This window comes from Aulonocara sp. 'chitande type north' Nkhata Bay, linkage group LG8 (assembly GCF_057382095.1).
Source record: "Aulonocara sp. 'chitande type north' Nkhata Bay isolate Kocher_YH1m ecotype deep benthic linkage group LG8, A_spYH_male_GT1.1, whole genome shotgun sequence".
Lineage (NCBI taxonomy): Eukaryota > Metazoa > Chordata > Actinopteri > Cichliformes > Cichlidae > Aulonocara > Aulonocara sp. 'chitande type north' Nkhata Bay.
The window spans coordinates 2,138,976-2,155,623 of NC_141351.1; the positions used below are offsets into that span (position 1 = coordinate 2,138,976).

Here is a 16,648-nt window from a genome sequence, read left to right on the forward strand (position 1 = left end):
TGCTAAGTACATGTGAACAGATCTTGAAGAAAAAAAACAAAACAAAGCATACTTTTCTTTTCTCTTTAATTCAAACCACTTTCCAGAAAGTGTAATTGTTTAGAATGAAGACAGAAGTAGGTAGGTAGGTTTCCATGTGTAATTGATGTGTAAGAATATTGCAGAATGTGCTGTGCTGTGTACTTTGTAAAAACCATGAGAAGGGCTGGCTGGCTGGCTGGCTGGCTGGCTGGAGAAGAAATGATAAATGTCCTTTTTTTTAACCGTTCTCTCAGCTGGCCGTTTGGCGTATGATGTGTGGCAGAGCACTCTGGTACAGAGCGCCGCCAGTTCGAACCCCCACGATCTCGCTGCCACGGCCCTAGCTTGGGGGGCGGGGATGCGCATTCGCGTTTCCCCTTTTGCCTTTTCCTGCTCCAGCCAAGTCCTCCGCCTGCTCCACATCTCTCCTATTACCTTTTATTACGCTTGCACTCATGCCTTTGCCTTTCACCACTTCAAAACTGCGCCTACTTCAATATTACCTTCATATGCTCTCTTTGCTTTTCGCCTTCCTCACTACACTAAGTACCATTTTTTAACGCTGTGTACTCACTCTTGCTAAGTACATGTGAACAGATCTTGAAGAAAAAAAACAAAACAAAACATACTTTTCTTTTCTCTTTAATTCAAACCACTTTACAGAAAGTACAATTGTTTACAATGAACAAAGAAGTAGGTAGGTTTCCAATGCTTAATTAGTGTGTAAGAATATTGCAGAATCTGCTGTGCTGTGTACTTTGTAAAAACCATGAGAAGGGCTGGCTGGCTGGCTGGCGAAGAAATGATAAATGTCCTTTTTTTTTTTAAACGTTCTCTCGGCCGGCCGTTTGGAAGAAACAAATCACAAAACCCCAAACATGTACACAGTCATCCAGGACACACATACACACACATATACATATATATATACACTCTGCACAGTTATGTGTTAAAAATACAGTAGATCAGGTCCATCAGTCAGAACCGGAGCCTGGAGACGTCTGAGACAAAGTTTTTGTAGCTCTTTGTCGACGTTCCTCATAATATTTCTAAAAAAACAGAAAAGCGAGAAAACAAACATCGTTAGGCCAACAGTGTGATTTTGTGTGCTGAATCGTGTATATGTATGTGCGTGCGTACCTGCAGGTTGTCGTAGTGTTTCTGGCTGCAGCAGTGGAGTTCCTTGGCGGTCTTCTCATTCAGGCAGAAAACAGAGCAGATGTTACAGAAAAATCCTGATTTAGGGACCACAAACTCCTGACCTGCAGAGAAGCAGAAACAGGAAGATTAGACAAGTATTAACAACACATTTGAATTTAGAGTGTGTGTGTCTGACCGATGGGGCTGTTAGGGTTGAACTGAGGCAGTCTGAAATCTGCTACAACACACGGAGACTGAGAGCGAGATGGCTTTTCCTCAGGTCCGACAAGCTCCCTCCTGCGCTTACCCACAACTGAAAATGAAAAGAGCGACACGTTAATCATCAACAAATCTGCTACAGGAGCCACTGGGTTTATAAAATATTTAAACATTCAATTATAACTCAATAATAATTGAACAAATGATTTCGATTTACTTGAAAAGCTGAAACCTTCATCGGCCACTTTATTAGGTACACCTGTTTGACTGCTCATTAATGTGACTCTCTAATCAGCCAATCACATGGCAGCAACTTAGTGATTTAGGTATGTAGACATGGTCAGATGACCTGCTGAAATTCAAACTGAGCATCAGAATGAAGAAGAAAAATAATTTAAGTCACTTAAACGTGGCATGTTTGCTGATCTTAGCATTTCAAAAACTGCTGATCTGCTGGGATTTTCCCACAGAAGCATCTCTAGGGTTTACATAAAATCGTCTGAAACAGAAAATATCCAGTGAGTGGCAGTTCCCTGGAGGAAATGCATTTTTGAGTTTAGAGGAGAATGAAATAACTGCTTCACGCTGACCGGAAGGCCAGAGCAAGCCAAACAACCACTTATTACAATGCACAAGAGTATCTCTGAACGCACAGCACATCCAACACTGAAGCAGATGAGCTACAGCAGCAGAAGACCACACTGGGTTCGACTTCTCTAAGCTAAGAACGCAAAACTGAGGGTACAATTCACACAGGCTCAGCAACGCTGTAAAATAAAAACGCTGCCTGGTCTGTTGAATCTCAGTTTCTGCTGTGACATTAGGATGGTAGGGTCAGAAATCTTGGATCCATCCTGCCTTGTATCAAAATCTCAGGCTGGTGATGGTGTGGGATATAGTCATCGCACCAACGGAGCTTTTTTTAACCACCACATATGTAAAATATATTACTACCACCAGGCTGAATGTCTGTAGCACAGTGAGGAGCACAAATATGAGATCAGAGCCATAAAATATCACAACTTTTCTTTTTATATTCACTTTACTGTGTTTTGGCTGTCAGAGCGGTGTATTTTGCTGATTTAAAGCAGCTCTTTGTACCTTTAATGTCGGCCATGCTCCATCCATCATTCTCCTCTCCCTCCTGTGTCTCGTCATCAGGACACTTGGGCTCTGGCTGCTGTCCAGCAGGGGCGGCTGCAGCATCGGGCTGGGTCACTGCCTCCTCCTCGGTCCTCTGGCTCTCCGCCTGGCAGTCACCTTTGGTCACTGCATCAGTCGATTCTGCGGTCTTCTTGGTTTTCATTTTGAGGTTAACTTTGTTGTCACCAGAGTCTTGCAGACGCTGTTTCAGGCTCTTCAAACGGAATTTAAAAGCAAAGATGCCAGTAGGTTACCACGAAAAGAGGTTTGTTGTCACAAAATGTTCATGTGAAATAAGAAATTCCATTTCAAATTCCTAATCTAGAGTTGCTTATATCTAAATCACATTCTTCTCTTTTTGCATCTTTGGGAACTGTTTACTATAGACGACCTTGAGGAGTGTATGGTATATTTGACTCTGCCACTAAACCTGAAAAAGAAAGATACTCACGACTCAATACGTCCAGCTTTACTCCTATGAAGAGGAGAGAAAAAAGCACAAGGTCAGACAGACATGAAGACACTTTAAAGAAAATGAACAAACACAGTGTAAAATAAATTTCCTCTTTTTCTCACTTCTGATTGTGGGACACACTTACCAAGCAGATAAATAGTCCTTGGTGACTTTGCTCTCCATCACCTGTGTTAATCCACCAGGTTCGGCCATCTCAATGCATATCTGAGAAAACAGAACGGATATTTGAGCAACACAGTGGTACTCAATGGGTGTGCTACAGGCACGATTTGTATTGTACAGGGCGATAAAGAATTTGTCCTGGCGAGTTTCTCTACTGCCCTGTACGATAGTACAAGGCAAAGAAAAAAAAATCTTGGGGTTTTAAACTTGCAAATGGGAAATAAGTGCAAACATATTTCTATACTTTTGCAAACTTTTTGATTGAACAATAAAACCACTGGGCAAGAAACACTAAAAGAATAACTTAGCGCTGCCTCAAACTGCAGGGATCTCCCCTGCTCGATGGGCCAGGACAAAAGGCTGAACAGGTCATAAGATTACTACTTGGTTGAGAACTTGCGGCATTTCAGGCAGTCCTTCTTCACCAGTGTTTGCAAAGGCATGTCAAATTCAGATTGCCTGCCGCAGGGACTGTCTGTACATGGAATATTTAAACTTGCTCAACTCGTGTTAAAAAAAACACAAAGTCTCCTTCAGACTCATTTAAAATGTTTCTCAATATGAAAAGAACAGCAGACACCATGACAAGCCTTGCAGCCTTCTGTAAAACATAAAAAAGTTGCACGCGTTTATGAAATCGTACCCTGTTGGCAAGCGGCAAGAATCTGACAAAAGCAGCAATGGACGCCACCACTTCCATGATCATCATGACAAGGTCCACATTCACCTCGGAGACCTCCACACTCAGCAGCCGGTCCTCCAGAGACTCCGACTCCAGAACATGCTGAAAAACAACCAGCGTTAAGATCAGGGAGACCCGAGCCTGCTGCTTTTACAAGACAGATTTATGTGACTGCTGACTTACAGTGGTGCTCCATTTCATCATGCTTCTATACATGCTCTCCTGTGAAAAGAGCAGAAGATGAAAGGGGATTACATCAATCACTGATCCTCTGTTTGTACAATAAATACTGAATAACTCTCCTCCTGCTTAGAGTGTTTTTAATGTTCTATTGACCACATTTAATAAGATAAATATTGGACTCCACTGTAAGTGAGAAGTGACTCGATCCTGGTTTGCATCTTTGTGGCAAAGGATTCATACTTCAGGACAGTAACGACACAACATATAACCAAGGTTTTGCAGGAACTATTTGATGCTATTTGAGTCTCAGTGTCAGGTCTGACGGTGCCCCGACCGGCGACCTGTGTGTATGTGTGTGTTTGTTCTCCTCTCTCTCGCTCTGTTTTTTCCTCTCCTGCTCCGCTGCGATTGTTACGCGGTCGCGTAGCAATGGGAGATCTCCGAGCCGGAAGTGCTGCCGCTCTGACCTGCTGTCCCACCTGCGACTGATTCCTCGCCAGCTGCTGCCAATCATCCACCGTCGTTGGCAGAGCTATTTAATGGTGTGGCTGAGTGACAGACAGCGCTGGAGTATTGCACCAAGCCTGGTAGTGACTCGAGCTCAGCAAGGGTAAAGCAAGTGTTTGATAGCGGAGGGAGGCTAATCGTGGCTGTTTTGCCTTTTCCCAGGAAGCGAACGAGACGGAAGGAGAGACGTCACTGATTCACGGGAGTTGTGTGGACACACGAGGAGAGACGGGGAGAGGAGCACTGAAGGGACTTGCACTATGGATAACTGTGGATTGGCTTCACTGTAAATAAAGACACTGTTCAACTTTAACGAGAGGTCCGCGTCTGGGTTCACTAACTCACCATCCTTAACACTCAGTGACTTTCCGCAACAGTTGTCAGACCTCAATTCCTCTTAACATGTAGCTGTGGAGAGAGTTCTCAGAAAGCTCCTGAATAGCTAGCCCACAAGGAAACTTGAGATGGGAAACGCTGAAGCTTGAAGGTTAGCAGCGACTGAAGTTTCAAAATAAGTAAGGGCATTACTTAATAGTCAGTAAAACACTCTATAACCTATGTCTGGGTCTTTAAAGTTTACACGCGGCTGACTTCACAAGGAGCTCTGTGGAAATTTAAAGTGGTGGCGGAATGACGTGGGTTGTCGCCTATGAACAGAAAAGTGGATAAAGTTCATGCAGCTTTTGTGCTGCTGTTGCAAAAAGGAACAAATACAGACAAAGTAACAATAAATAGTTGATTTGAAATTCATGCATATTTTTAGCTTTTCCATTTCTTATTCAGATATTTATCAATAAGTGACTTATATGTATGTATATATTGTATATATTGTGCTATTCCTTACTTCTTGTATCTGTCTTTGTTACTGTTTGTACTGTAACCAATATATTTCCCCTAGGGATCAATAAAGTATTCTCATTCTATTAATATTAGCCCAGAGAAGGATGATGCTGTGCTCACTCCTTAGAGGAGAAATCTGTTTTGATTGGGATCTGAATAGTTTGAGTGAAACAGGAGCATGCCCCTGATTTAACAGCCCCCGATTGCTCCATTTTCATACCTCACTTGTACCAGGAAGCATGTCTTGTAAAACAATGTGGATTCTGAGCGTCCACTCTCCAACAGTAACTGGATTTTTAAGGTAATCCCTGGCGAAATCGCAGCACGCATCCCAGCTGTTAAAAAACACAAAGGCCTGGAGGGGAAAAATGATGCAGAGGAAACATTCAATATTAATCATTAAATTGAATTCAATTTGCAAATGCAAATTTCTCTGTATCAGCCTGCTGGGTCTACTCCTCACCCTCCTCTGCAGTGATAAAACGATTATTTTGTAGTACAGAGTCTGAACAGTCTGATCAGGGACGTAACGCCACACCAGCTTGGTGACATCCTCCTGTCTGTAGTTTCCTTCTGGCAAACCGGTCAACATGATCGTGGAGAACGTAGAACCTTGAGATTGGGCTTTCTGCAAGACACAAGGTTCAAGAACCAAAGTTTATTTGAAGAGAAACTTTGCGGTACTTTTTAAAAAATATATATTATTATTATTACTGACCACATAGAGAAGACAAAATGAAACCAAGTTTAGCAGAAAAAAAGAAATGTGGTTTTTGAGGTGAGTATTTGGAAAAATGGACACCTCTTGGTATTTACTCAAGGATTCCTGATTTTTAATGTTTACAATGATCCAGTAATATCAATGTTTTGACTTTTATTTGAACTTTAAGCACCTTTACAGATACCCAAGGTATCATAGACATCAGAAAAACAATGATTAGTGGGTTAGATCAAATGCCAGACTGAAAAAGTGCAGTTTAAGTAATGGCTCTGGTTCATGTGTCTGGGGCAGAGACAAGCAGAAGGAAATTGACCACTGATGGAGCAAAGATTTCTGGAGGGGCCAGAAAAGAGGTCAGAGAGATAATAAGGCAAATGAGCATCAAAGGATTTGTGGGAACCAGAATCACAGTGTTAGTGGATAAAAGTTGAGGGAATGTGTCACAATGATTTATTGTGAACAACAATAAATCAGCAGTTTTGTCTGCACTTTATCCACAGCCCAGGGGAGAACTGAAAAATCTATTCACGAGTGTTTCACAAACAGAAAGCGAAAGAAAGGTCTTACCAGATGACCTTCCATTAACTTAACCCATCTTTTTTATTCATTTAAATCATCTTTGTTTAAAATCCCATTTAAAAAACACTTACGCAGTGAGGTACATCCACACTGTGGTATTTTCAGCCTTGACAATTTGTGGCCGGTGGCCCGTTTCAGAAGGCTGTACCAAACGCCAAGGCGATCAGCATCACGAAGAGACTGAAATTCGATAAACACCTGAAACACAAGAAAGAAAATGTATTCTGAACATTTTACCTTCACATTGTAAATGTTAGAAAATAAGTGCTAAGCACACGTGGAAAGAGTGAACTAAGTACAGCTTTACTGTGGAGTTCACTGGATTCAAAAGTCAGAAATCCTGGCTCAATGATGCACTGGAGCCATGCTCAACATGACCCCTGCACTAATGCTGTAATGTGATAAATACTAGTGCGCATGAGCATATGAAGAATTGCTCAGCGAGCAGCTTATCGGCAGTCTCTCTTTACTATCGCTATAGTTTTGCAGTTGTGCTTTCCTCAAGATAAGTAGCATCCAAATCTAGACGCATTATCTCTTTGTAAGGATGGATTTATGAAGGTTGGTGCATGTCCTTTAGTTTGGTGTGGTTAATCTGTCAATTTTTCTGTATGGTTAAGATTACACTTACACAAGCACATATCTCATACAGCCTTTCACAGACTTCTAACACATGCACTTGTTGGCATTTATGAGTGTGTTTATACCTTGTTGAGAAGAGGCAGGTAGTTTCTTACACAATCCATTTTTTTCAAAGCTTCTCTGAGATCCCGGGACTCGCCTGGCGAGATGTTCCTGATGTAGATTAATCGTGCTCCATTGTCAGTCACTTGCTGCTTCGAGAAAACCGGGTATGTCCCCATTTTTCAAGGTGTTTCGACTTGGATGTGAGTGCTTCCAGTTATGACTTTATACTCTGACCAATAAATCTAAAGGTATTCTAGTGCAGTCTTTGTTTCTGAGATATGTGCATTACTTACATAGCATAGCCGTTTCATCAGAGACTTATAAAACTCAAGCTGAAAGGAAAAAAACAGTTCAAAATCATTACATCACTTCGGATTCGGTTCGATTTATTTCAGCTTAAAGGTATTTTTTTTCTACAAAAAGAAATATTTTTTTACATTTATAATCACACTTTAAATAAACAAGCAGAAACAAATATTTTCAAATAATTTTAATAACATCTGTCACAACAGTAGATTGCATTATCTACACACAGTGCTTACCGGCGTCATTAAAATGTTGCCCTTCTCAACCTGCAGTCGAAGTTTAGACCCATTGAGAATAAAATCATGATTTTCTGATACTAGCACGATGTTTTTAGCTGCCACTGCTGTCGGCATGAGGGCAAAAGCCTGAAGGAAAAACAAACCACCAAACACTGATTTGTACTGCATAACCATGAAGACAGGCACTCACAAAATATGTATTAACTAACTAAATGTTAGTTAGGTCATCTTACAAAAGAGATTTAGAGCGCCATTAAAATGAAGGTCATAACCCAGCCCAATGCAAACTGGTGCTTACCATGCGTGCCTGTGGTATAACGTAGATCGTGTCGTCGTAATACTCAAATCGGTGTCGAGTGAGCAGACCGGCGATGTCCTCCTCTGCATAACAGCCATCGTGATACTCTGGCAGGTTGCTTATTAACAGCACCTTGTAATCAAGCGAAACAAGCTGTGCAAACGAAAAGAATTTCAGGATCAGTTTACAATTCCAGACAGAAATCTGAAAAATGCAAACATTAACTTATAAACCTCACTTTGAGCACTGTCTACAACTATGAACACAATCAGGTACCTATTACAAAATGTTTCTGATGCTAATTTTCCTTTACTTCTTTTTTTCTTTCTTTTTTTCACGTAGTGCAGCTCTACCTTGACTCACTGACAAAAAAGGCAGTAAGAGTCAGCTATGAAAGTACTTTTCATTTAAGGTGGATCCATAAACAGTGATAACTGATTCACAAAAGGCAATGTGTAAACAGCACTATTGCACATGTCAAACTTGGGAAGGAAAAACCTTTTTAAGCACTCAAAACCACCATGTCCTGGATGACTGAGCATATAATTTGAACATGTTAAACTAGCTTTTCAATAAAGGACTTTTAGTATGTGTTAGTACATGAGATAATTGTTTTATTACAATACTAAATTGGTAACCAAGAATAGTGCAATTCTATTGGTGTCTATACTGACTACAAAATCTCTGGTATTGTGACACCCCTAGTGAATTTTTAACATTTTTCTACATTTACACCTACTTGAGCGTCACCTGACAATGAGATATAACCCAACTACAAACTTGTAAAACAAATTGAACTATTTCAGATCAAAACTTAACCACTTTGATAAAGCATGTTTTTCTTACAGTGTTTTTTTAATGTTACCTTTGAATTGGGAAGTTTGACTGTCTTGAGACAACCTGTGAAGTGCAGAGCAAAAGAAAAACAAAAAAATAATTATAAAATAGAAAATATCTTCACATTGAGAAATCTTTCATACAGATCTTTGGGGATTTCTTACGGATTCTTTCTGGACGCAGTTGCTCTTGTATCCGCTCCCAAAATGTTGGGTGGGTAACAGCGACCGGCTGATCCTTTGAGATCTTCTCTGCAGTCACAGAGTCTTGGAATAAAGGAAATGTAGTTAAGTTCAATAGTGGTAGTTTAGATAGGATGCAAATTACCCAGCTGATCTAAATACAAATCTGCGTGGTTGAGGCCGTTTCTGCTTTGGAAGCCAAGACTTTTGGCTCACCGTCAACTGCAGCACCTTTAATTGGTTCAACAGCCTCCGTAGCCTTGGCTGTATTTTTAGGTGCCACTGCAGCTTCCTTACAAACACACACACACACACACACAACGAACATACATTAGTTTGTATTACTACCAAAACTGTTAAGTTACTACATTCACACTAAAAATCATACATGAGCACTTGTCATGAGCTTACAAGTATTTACAGACAAGTTGGAGTCTTCCATGCAAACTACAAGCAACTGTGGCAACTTCCAAGCAACCAGTGCGATTCCAAGGATGTTTTCAGTACAATGTGTATATATAGATTTAAAAAATGCATAATGCAACACAGCAAAATAAAAACAAAGTACAGTTTGTATGCTTTCATAGCATTAGACTTGAGCGGAAGCTTTCTGACATGGGGATGACTATATAAAAGCTCAGTATAATCCAAAGTAACTATGAATTTGAGGGGTGCGAGACTGTAGAAGAAATGTAAGGATAACCAACTGACTTTAAACCGCATAATGAATGCAGGACTACAACCGTGAACGGACAGTATATTTATAGAGAATTGTAGCTACGGTGCATAAATATCTATCTTAGATTGCAGAAGCAAACCAGGAGACAAACAGGAGAGGAACTTTCTCTAGATTCACAAGTAGGTCAATGAACTCATCCATCTATAACAGTGACAGGGGCGGACCTAGAAGGGTGGCATGGGGTGGCAAGTGTCACCCTAAAATGATCCCTTGCCACCCCAAGTGCCACCCCAGTTTTGCATATGACAGTGTTGTTTATTAAAATAAGATAGCATTAACAGTTTGAGTGTAGTTACAGTCAACAGTGAATATAAATGCTAAAACTGAAAATATTGCATAGTGTTACCCCCCTCCACCATTAACAAATGGTTCAGCCCATAGCAGGACCGGCTTTTTTCTTGTTTTCAGTAGCAAGCGATGCTTATGATTGTGCCAGAGCACATTCTGAACAACACCATGGGAATTTGGCTTTTTACACAGGTGGGTGGATGTTACACTCTGGAAATGGAAGGAAGGTGAGTGTTATTAACCCTCTGTGGTCTACGGACACGCTGCACCTCCAAATCACATGACTGATGTAAGCTGACACAGCAACAAGCTGCAGCCATGCTGAGTTTCTATTTCAGCCACATTGAAAATTCGGACTTCAAAGTTTTTAAATTTCAATTACAGGCCAGTAAATCCAGAGTTATGATAATATATATAAGCCACGCTTTTTTCTAAATACTGTCGTCACGTTTTTGTGTGTGTTTTAAGCATTCTGTAAGGACAGCACGAAAACAGTAAAGAAAGAAAAAAAGCCACCACTTTCCTAAATGTACCATGTCGACCAATTAAAAAAAACAGTCAACGCGTGGGATTTGATTGTTTAGGAAGAGGGAAAAGTTTTAGGAGTGACGGTAACGGCAGCGAGACAGAGCAAGCAAGTGAGAGAGAGAGAGCGAGAGAGTTTTTAGATGTGGGAGATTTGTGACGTTTAGTGTGGAGTGTTTACTTAGTGTGTTGTGTTGTGTAGTTGTTCTGTTGTGTAGTCGTTTTGTTTTGTGTGTCAGGTAGGGCACTAATGAATGTCACAAAGGCACATTTGCAATGTAAACACTGTCACTAAGTAGAAAACCAGCGGAGTGATACACCTCCTGTTGTCAGGCCTGCAGGTTTATCCCTGTGCTGTTCTGTCTTTTGGTGGACAAACTTTTTTTTACTGGCACACATCATTTGTGGGGCATCTTATTGCAACACCTGATTGTTCTCTCATTTTAGTTGTAGCAATATTTTTAAATTCTTATACAAAATGAAAAAGAAAACAAAAACGGCAGGTGTATTGGCTGCATTTTTAGATAAATAGTTGTTTATGTTTACAAAATGTACAATTTATATTTGCATTTCAAGTTATAAAAATATACTGTGTTTTTTTTACAGTAAAAAAATACTACTAGGATTTTAAGTTCTTTGTGTGATTTCAGATCAGTAATACTAATGCAGTATGTCAGTGAAAAAAACAACTAAATTCAGTTGAGCTGAAAAGAATGACACCAAACAAGGCAAGGGGAAAAAATAAAATGAAACAATCTGAGGGTGAAATACAAACGTAAACTCAAAAGGAGTCAAAAATGGCCGATTGTATTTCAGACCTCAGTGGGTTCATCCAACAAATCATGAATAATTAGGTTTAAATTTTTGTTCATGACAGTGCAGATTTCTGACATTTTGTGTCATTTAAGCTGTAACAATGTGATTGTTTTCTAACAGTGTGAAACATAAGTTAGACTTGTGTTGGTAAATGAACCGCCCCATGTTGTGTAGCTTTCTGGATTTTATACTTGTTGGGCTACATATTTATTTATTATACAGGCTATATAGAAACTCACATGTTTTATGTAACTAAAGTGTGTAATTATGTGGGCTACAGACAATAATTAAGTTCTAGACTATATTTATATGAAAAACGTGTATACTTACTGCATTTGAATTATTCTAATCATATGTAACCACTATGGAGTGCCAGGACTGCCATAATGAATTAATTAAATACACCATTAAATAATTAATTAAATGTGTCAATAATTAATTAAAATGTGAAATACATAAATAAATAATTTATGCTAACAATTAGCATGCAGAGTGCACCCAGGGGGTTACGTTAACCGGTTTGTTTACATATTCCACTCTCCGTGTTCCACATGTTGCATTCGCAGATTCTCATTTTCACCGAACGATCGTCTCTTTCCGCCTGGTCTTGTGTCTCTGTGCTTCTGTAACATAAAGAACGAGCTGACATTTTTCTCACGCTGGACTTCATTCACTCAGGTTTTGTCTGTCGGGTCACGTTTACTTCGCTGTTTTATTTACAACTGAGCAAATCGGTTTGGCTGAGGTTAAAGTTACGTTTCATAACTGCATAGTTTCACAGACGTTTAATGGTTCACTGGCACATGTGTTAGACTGAACTATTCGCTTTTCTTTATCTGGTGTGTTTTGGATTTAACAGTGAATTTTGAGATGAAACTGACTTTTAAAGTGTTTTTATACAAAGAGGAAAGAGAAGGCGCATTTCCACCGAGAGAAGCAGAGTTTGCAACAGCATGTTCATCATGAAGTCTGCAACCTGGACAGAAATATTATATCATCTGTTTTTTAATAGTTATTCAACTGTATTCTAAGCACCAGCTGTCTGTTAGAATGTGATTTTTTTTCTCTCTCTGTTGGCAGAGGTATAAAAATGCGCAGGAAAATCTGACGTGCATGGCAAACTTCACCGACGATATTTAGGGAGGAATAAACACACATCAAACATAAATGAACCATTTGCCTGTCTTCATAATTGAGAGCATTTTCTCTTCTTATGTCAACACACTCTCTCTCTCTCTTTTTTTTTTTTTGCTTTTTCGGTCATGTTATGTTTACCTGTCAAAGGCTTGTTACAAACTATGAAACACATGGTGCAGACTTCTGGATGTTAGAAGAAAACTAATACTGCTCATGAAGGAGACTAAAGGCAGGAAGGTGTCCTTTAAAACTAAACATGTTAATAGGACCTCCCTATTTATATCATAGTTTATGATATAGCACGTGTATTTCAGTAATAGCCTGCTGATTTCAGTGTAGTGGCGAACAGTCGCACAGCTCACGTAGGCGTTATCTGTGATACTCCTTAACTATAATTTATCCAAGTTAACTTCAGTTAACCATTCAGACAGTTCTTTTGCAATGAAAAACATAAACACCCATGCTGCCGGGAGGTTTCCTCAGTGCCAGCTGTTAACATTATAGCTGCTTATGCAGTAACCATGGTAACCACGGACTGAGCGGCTGGATCGACGGAGGTCAGACAACAATTTTACATGTATGATCTTAAAACAGGACACAGCCACTATACGTGCTGGCCTCATATCAAATGTGAAGGCAGACTGAGTCTATGTTTGACGTTTGTTTATATCTAATCTTCCTTTTCAAACATTTAAACAGCAGCGAGTCTGCAGCTGAGGGAATACAAACTCAAATTGTCGGAACAGGTTTGCTCGTTTCTTGGATTCATTTGGTGATTTATTAAATGTATAACTGTTATTCTAATCTGCTGCTGAGTCTCTTACACTTTTCTTTATGCTGTATATTTTCACGTCTCTGGAATAGTTGGCAGTTAGATAGTCAGCTGGGAAACTCTGTGTTAACTCATGGAGCTGAGGATATCGTGGATATCGTGGATATGCTGACCTCGCTCCGTGGTGTACAGGGCCGTTTACCCTCATGATTAATATTCGCAATAAAAATATTAGCCGAACATCATGAAGTCTGTATGTGTTTCATAGTGTCGAACAACCTTTGTACAGTTAAAGCCAGCAGTTACTACATGACAGAAACACCAACGTTATCTCTTTTATGCGTTTATACACAGGTCACGCTGATTACTGAACAAAAACCCAAAGATCAGATGTTAAACAGATTTATTTGCTCTCTCTCCTCCTTAAACATGTTTTTAATGTTAGTTATAATTCAGAATTGGCGACTGAAACACGTAGGACACATAAGAACATCAGGAAATAAAACATCGATAAATATAACCTCAGTAAAAGAAGTCAGCGGGGGTTACTACAGCTGTGTACCGGGGCCTGCGCTTTGTCGGTGGGATTGCTTGCGAGGCGAGCGGGTCTATCCCACGCTTTGCCGTGAGACTGGGCAGACATCTCCGAAATCATCGAAACACTTTTGCAAAGAGGCTGTATCTTGACAAACCGACCAGACACATGAAGATTAAACCACTACATTCTCTGCTAAAAAAATATTAAAACGGTATTTGGTAACACACAAACAGGGTTTTTCAAAGCTCAGTTCTGTTAGCTTCCACATGCCGGTTGTTGTGTGCTAGAAACAATGGCCACCAGGCCAAAGCAATGGTTTTGACTCGATCAGCGTTAACCCCGCCCCCTGAGTTTGATGGGTGAGGCTGACAGATAAAATTATTTCAAGATGAGAGCCAGGCGCCAGGACTGCCAAAATGAAATAAATAAATATATCATTAAATAATTAATTAAATGTGTCAATAATTAATTAAAATGTGAAATACATAATTAATTAATTACATGTGTCATAACTATTTATTTAATTAATTAATTCCAATTTTAATTAATTATTGACACATTTAATTAATTATTTAATGGTGTATTTAATTAATGCATTATGGCAGTCCTGGCACTCCATACACAAAGGCTCTCAAAACAATACATGTATGTGAATTTTTGCGTGTATTCTTATAATTGTTACCTTTTTCTTTTACTCTTGGCTTTTTGTGTTCATGTTCTGTTGTTTTGTATACTTCATCTGTTCGTATGTTGTATACTCATTGTTTGTTAAATAAAGTTTAAAAAAAAGAAACTTAAAAAGGTTACCTCTAGCGGCAACATAAGGTATCAACCCAAAAATGGCTCCTACAAAAATAATGTCTTCTTTCAACTGGGATTAAGATTGTCTCATTTCCAGCAGGTGGCACCACAGTCCTATAACCCTCATAGAAAGTCCTTGTATCCTATTATTATAGATGGTAGATTTATAAATGGCCTGTATTTGTATCGCGCTTTTATAAAAACAATGAATGAATTTCCTGCTGCACTTAAGATAATATAAAGATATAGAATCAATAGCAGCCAATCCTAAATGGGCCTGAAAAATAAAAATATGTTAAAGACACAAGTGATCAAAGTAGAAGTACCCATCACATAATATAATAAGAATAGAAGAATTGGCCTGCTATTTACAGCAACATACTGCTGTGATGGTTTTATTAATAGCATGAAACCAAACAGTAAAACCCAGAGATAGTGCTGCTTAATACTGAATAGAAATTAGACTGGAAGAACTGGAAACAGAAAATAATGTGGACGGTGGACAATCCGGTAATAATGTCTCAACTGAACACAACACAACTGATCCCCAAGGATTTACAGTGGAGATCATTTAAAGTTACATTATGCTTACCTTGTGTCTGCTTCTCCACCCAGCTGTTGATGTGGACCCAGGCCTCCTCTGCATTTCCTTTGAAGTCCACAGACTCGAGCTCAGCGTTGTAATGCTTTTTGGTGCCTTTTAAAAATTCCTGGAATTGTGAAAATAAGTCACTCGAAACAGATTCAACAAACTACGGAGACTTCAATCAAGTTCAGTCACTGTGTTAAAACATTTTCAGTCCTTTGGATGCAGTTGAAGCTTGAACTAACCAGTCAGCCTTTGTCTAATAAAAGATTAAAGCAAATAGCTTGTTGGATGCCAATTTAAGTAGCCAGCATAGAAAAATACACAGATTGTGGGTAAGCTGGTTTGTAACGTTTCGGTTCAGATGGCAGCAGTTTTTGCTGACAAATGTACATTTTAGTATTTCTAAGTATTAATAAATTAGTGTTTTACTTCTTTATATATTTCTTTATACTATTTGCAAATATTTTAAAAGTTTAATCTGCTGTGATGACTGGAACACAAAGGAGAGAAATGGTGCCTTGTCTCTTGTTATGAACTGTAAATAAATAAAACTGTAAAATGATTATATTTCATTTTTGTTTTATCTGTTTAGTTCTATTTTTTCAGTTTTACTGTTTTTGTGTTATTTAGTTTTAATGCAAATGTTTCTATTTTATTGCTGTGTTTTATGAAGACTTGTCTGTTTTTTATCATAGAACATATTCTTGTGAAATGTTTCCAGTAAATACAGTGAACGTGTACTACCACTACTACTGACTAGATGTAGCCAACTTCATGGTATTAAATTAGCATTACTGTCCTAAACTTTGTGTAAGTGAAAATCCAGGGAGCAGGGAGAAACGTGCACAGCTTTGGCCTCATGACTTATAACAGGGCTCACTGCACAGGTTAGTCATTTATTGTAAGTCTAAGTAACAACAGGTTTCCTCTCACACCTCGAGAAACGTGTAGGACCGATCCCCGTAAAGTCTGTTGGCAAGACTGAGGGAGTATGGAGCATCAGCCTTGTTCAGATCAGTTAGTAGTTTGGCAAACTTGGCGTGGACATCGTCCTCGTCGGTCTGGGGTTTCAGACACTGTGAACAGCCAGAGAAGACTTGCGTGTTATAAAGCCACGATGAACCAAAGACAGATGAAAGACAGCTAATATGGCTAACATAACTCTGCATTGGCCTTTTTGAATGTATCAATGTTAGTTTATTTTCATTTGGTAATAGCTTTC

General features: G+C 39.3%; 2 protein-coding genes across 3 annotated transcripts; both read right to left on the reverse strand.

The window, feature by feature from the left end:
* Positions 1-485: 485 nt before the first annotated feature.
* LOC147322813 (uncharacterized) lies at positions 486-6,011 on the reverse strand. Its single transcript, XM_086302764.1, has 10 exons — positions 5,836-6,011; positions 5,593-5,727; positions 4,026-4,064; positions 3,804-3,944; positions 3,123-3,202; positions 2,975-2,998; positions 2,482-2,744; positions 1,358-1,474; positions 1,162-1,283; positions 486-1,070 (listed from the first exon to the last, which is right to left on the reverse strand). Exons 1-10 carry the CDS (start codon positions 5,962-5,964, stop codon positions 996-998), a joined length of 1,125 nt encoding a protein of 374 aa, XP_086158890.1. The 5' UTR covers positions 5,965-6,011; the 3' UTR covers positions 486-995.
* On the reverse strand, positions 5,984-9,563 carry LOC147322814 (uncharacterized). 2 transcript variants are annotated; one of them, XR_015130679.1, is made up of 8 exons: positions 9,438-9,563; positions 9,204-9,305; positions 9,068-9,102; positions 8,203-8,355; positions 7,902-8,030; positions 7,380-7,691; positions 6,744-6,870; positions 5,984-6,000 (listed from the first exon to the last, which is right to left on the reverse strand). XR_015130679.1 is itself a non-coding variant. In XM_086302760.1 (6 exons), the coding sequence occupies exons 1-6, from the start codon at positions 9,547-9,549 to the stop codon at positions 7,602-7,604; spliced, it is 621 nt and encodes a 206-aa protein (XP_086158886.1). In that variant the 5' UTR covers positions 9,550-9,563; the 3' UTR covers positions 7,137-7,601. The 2 variants fall into 2 exon arrangements, 1 of the variants encoding a protein (XP_086158886.1); XM_086302760.1 differs by lacking the exons at positions 5,984-6,000; positions 6,744-6,870 and having other exon boundaries at positions 7,137-7,691.
* Between the last annotated feature and the right edge of the window lie 7,085 nt (positions 9,564-16,648).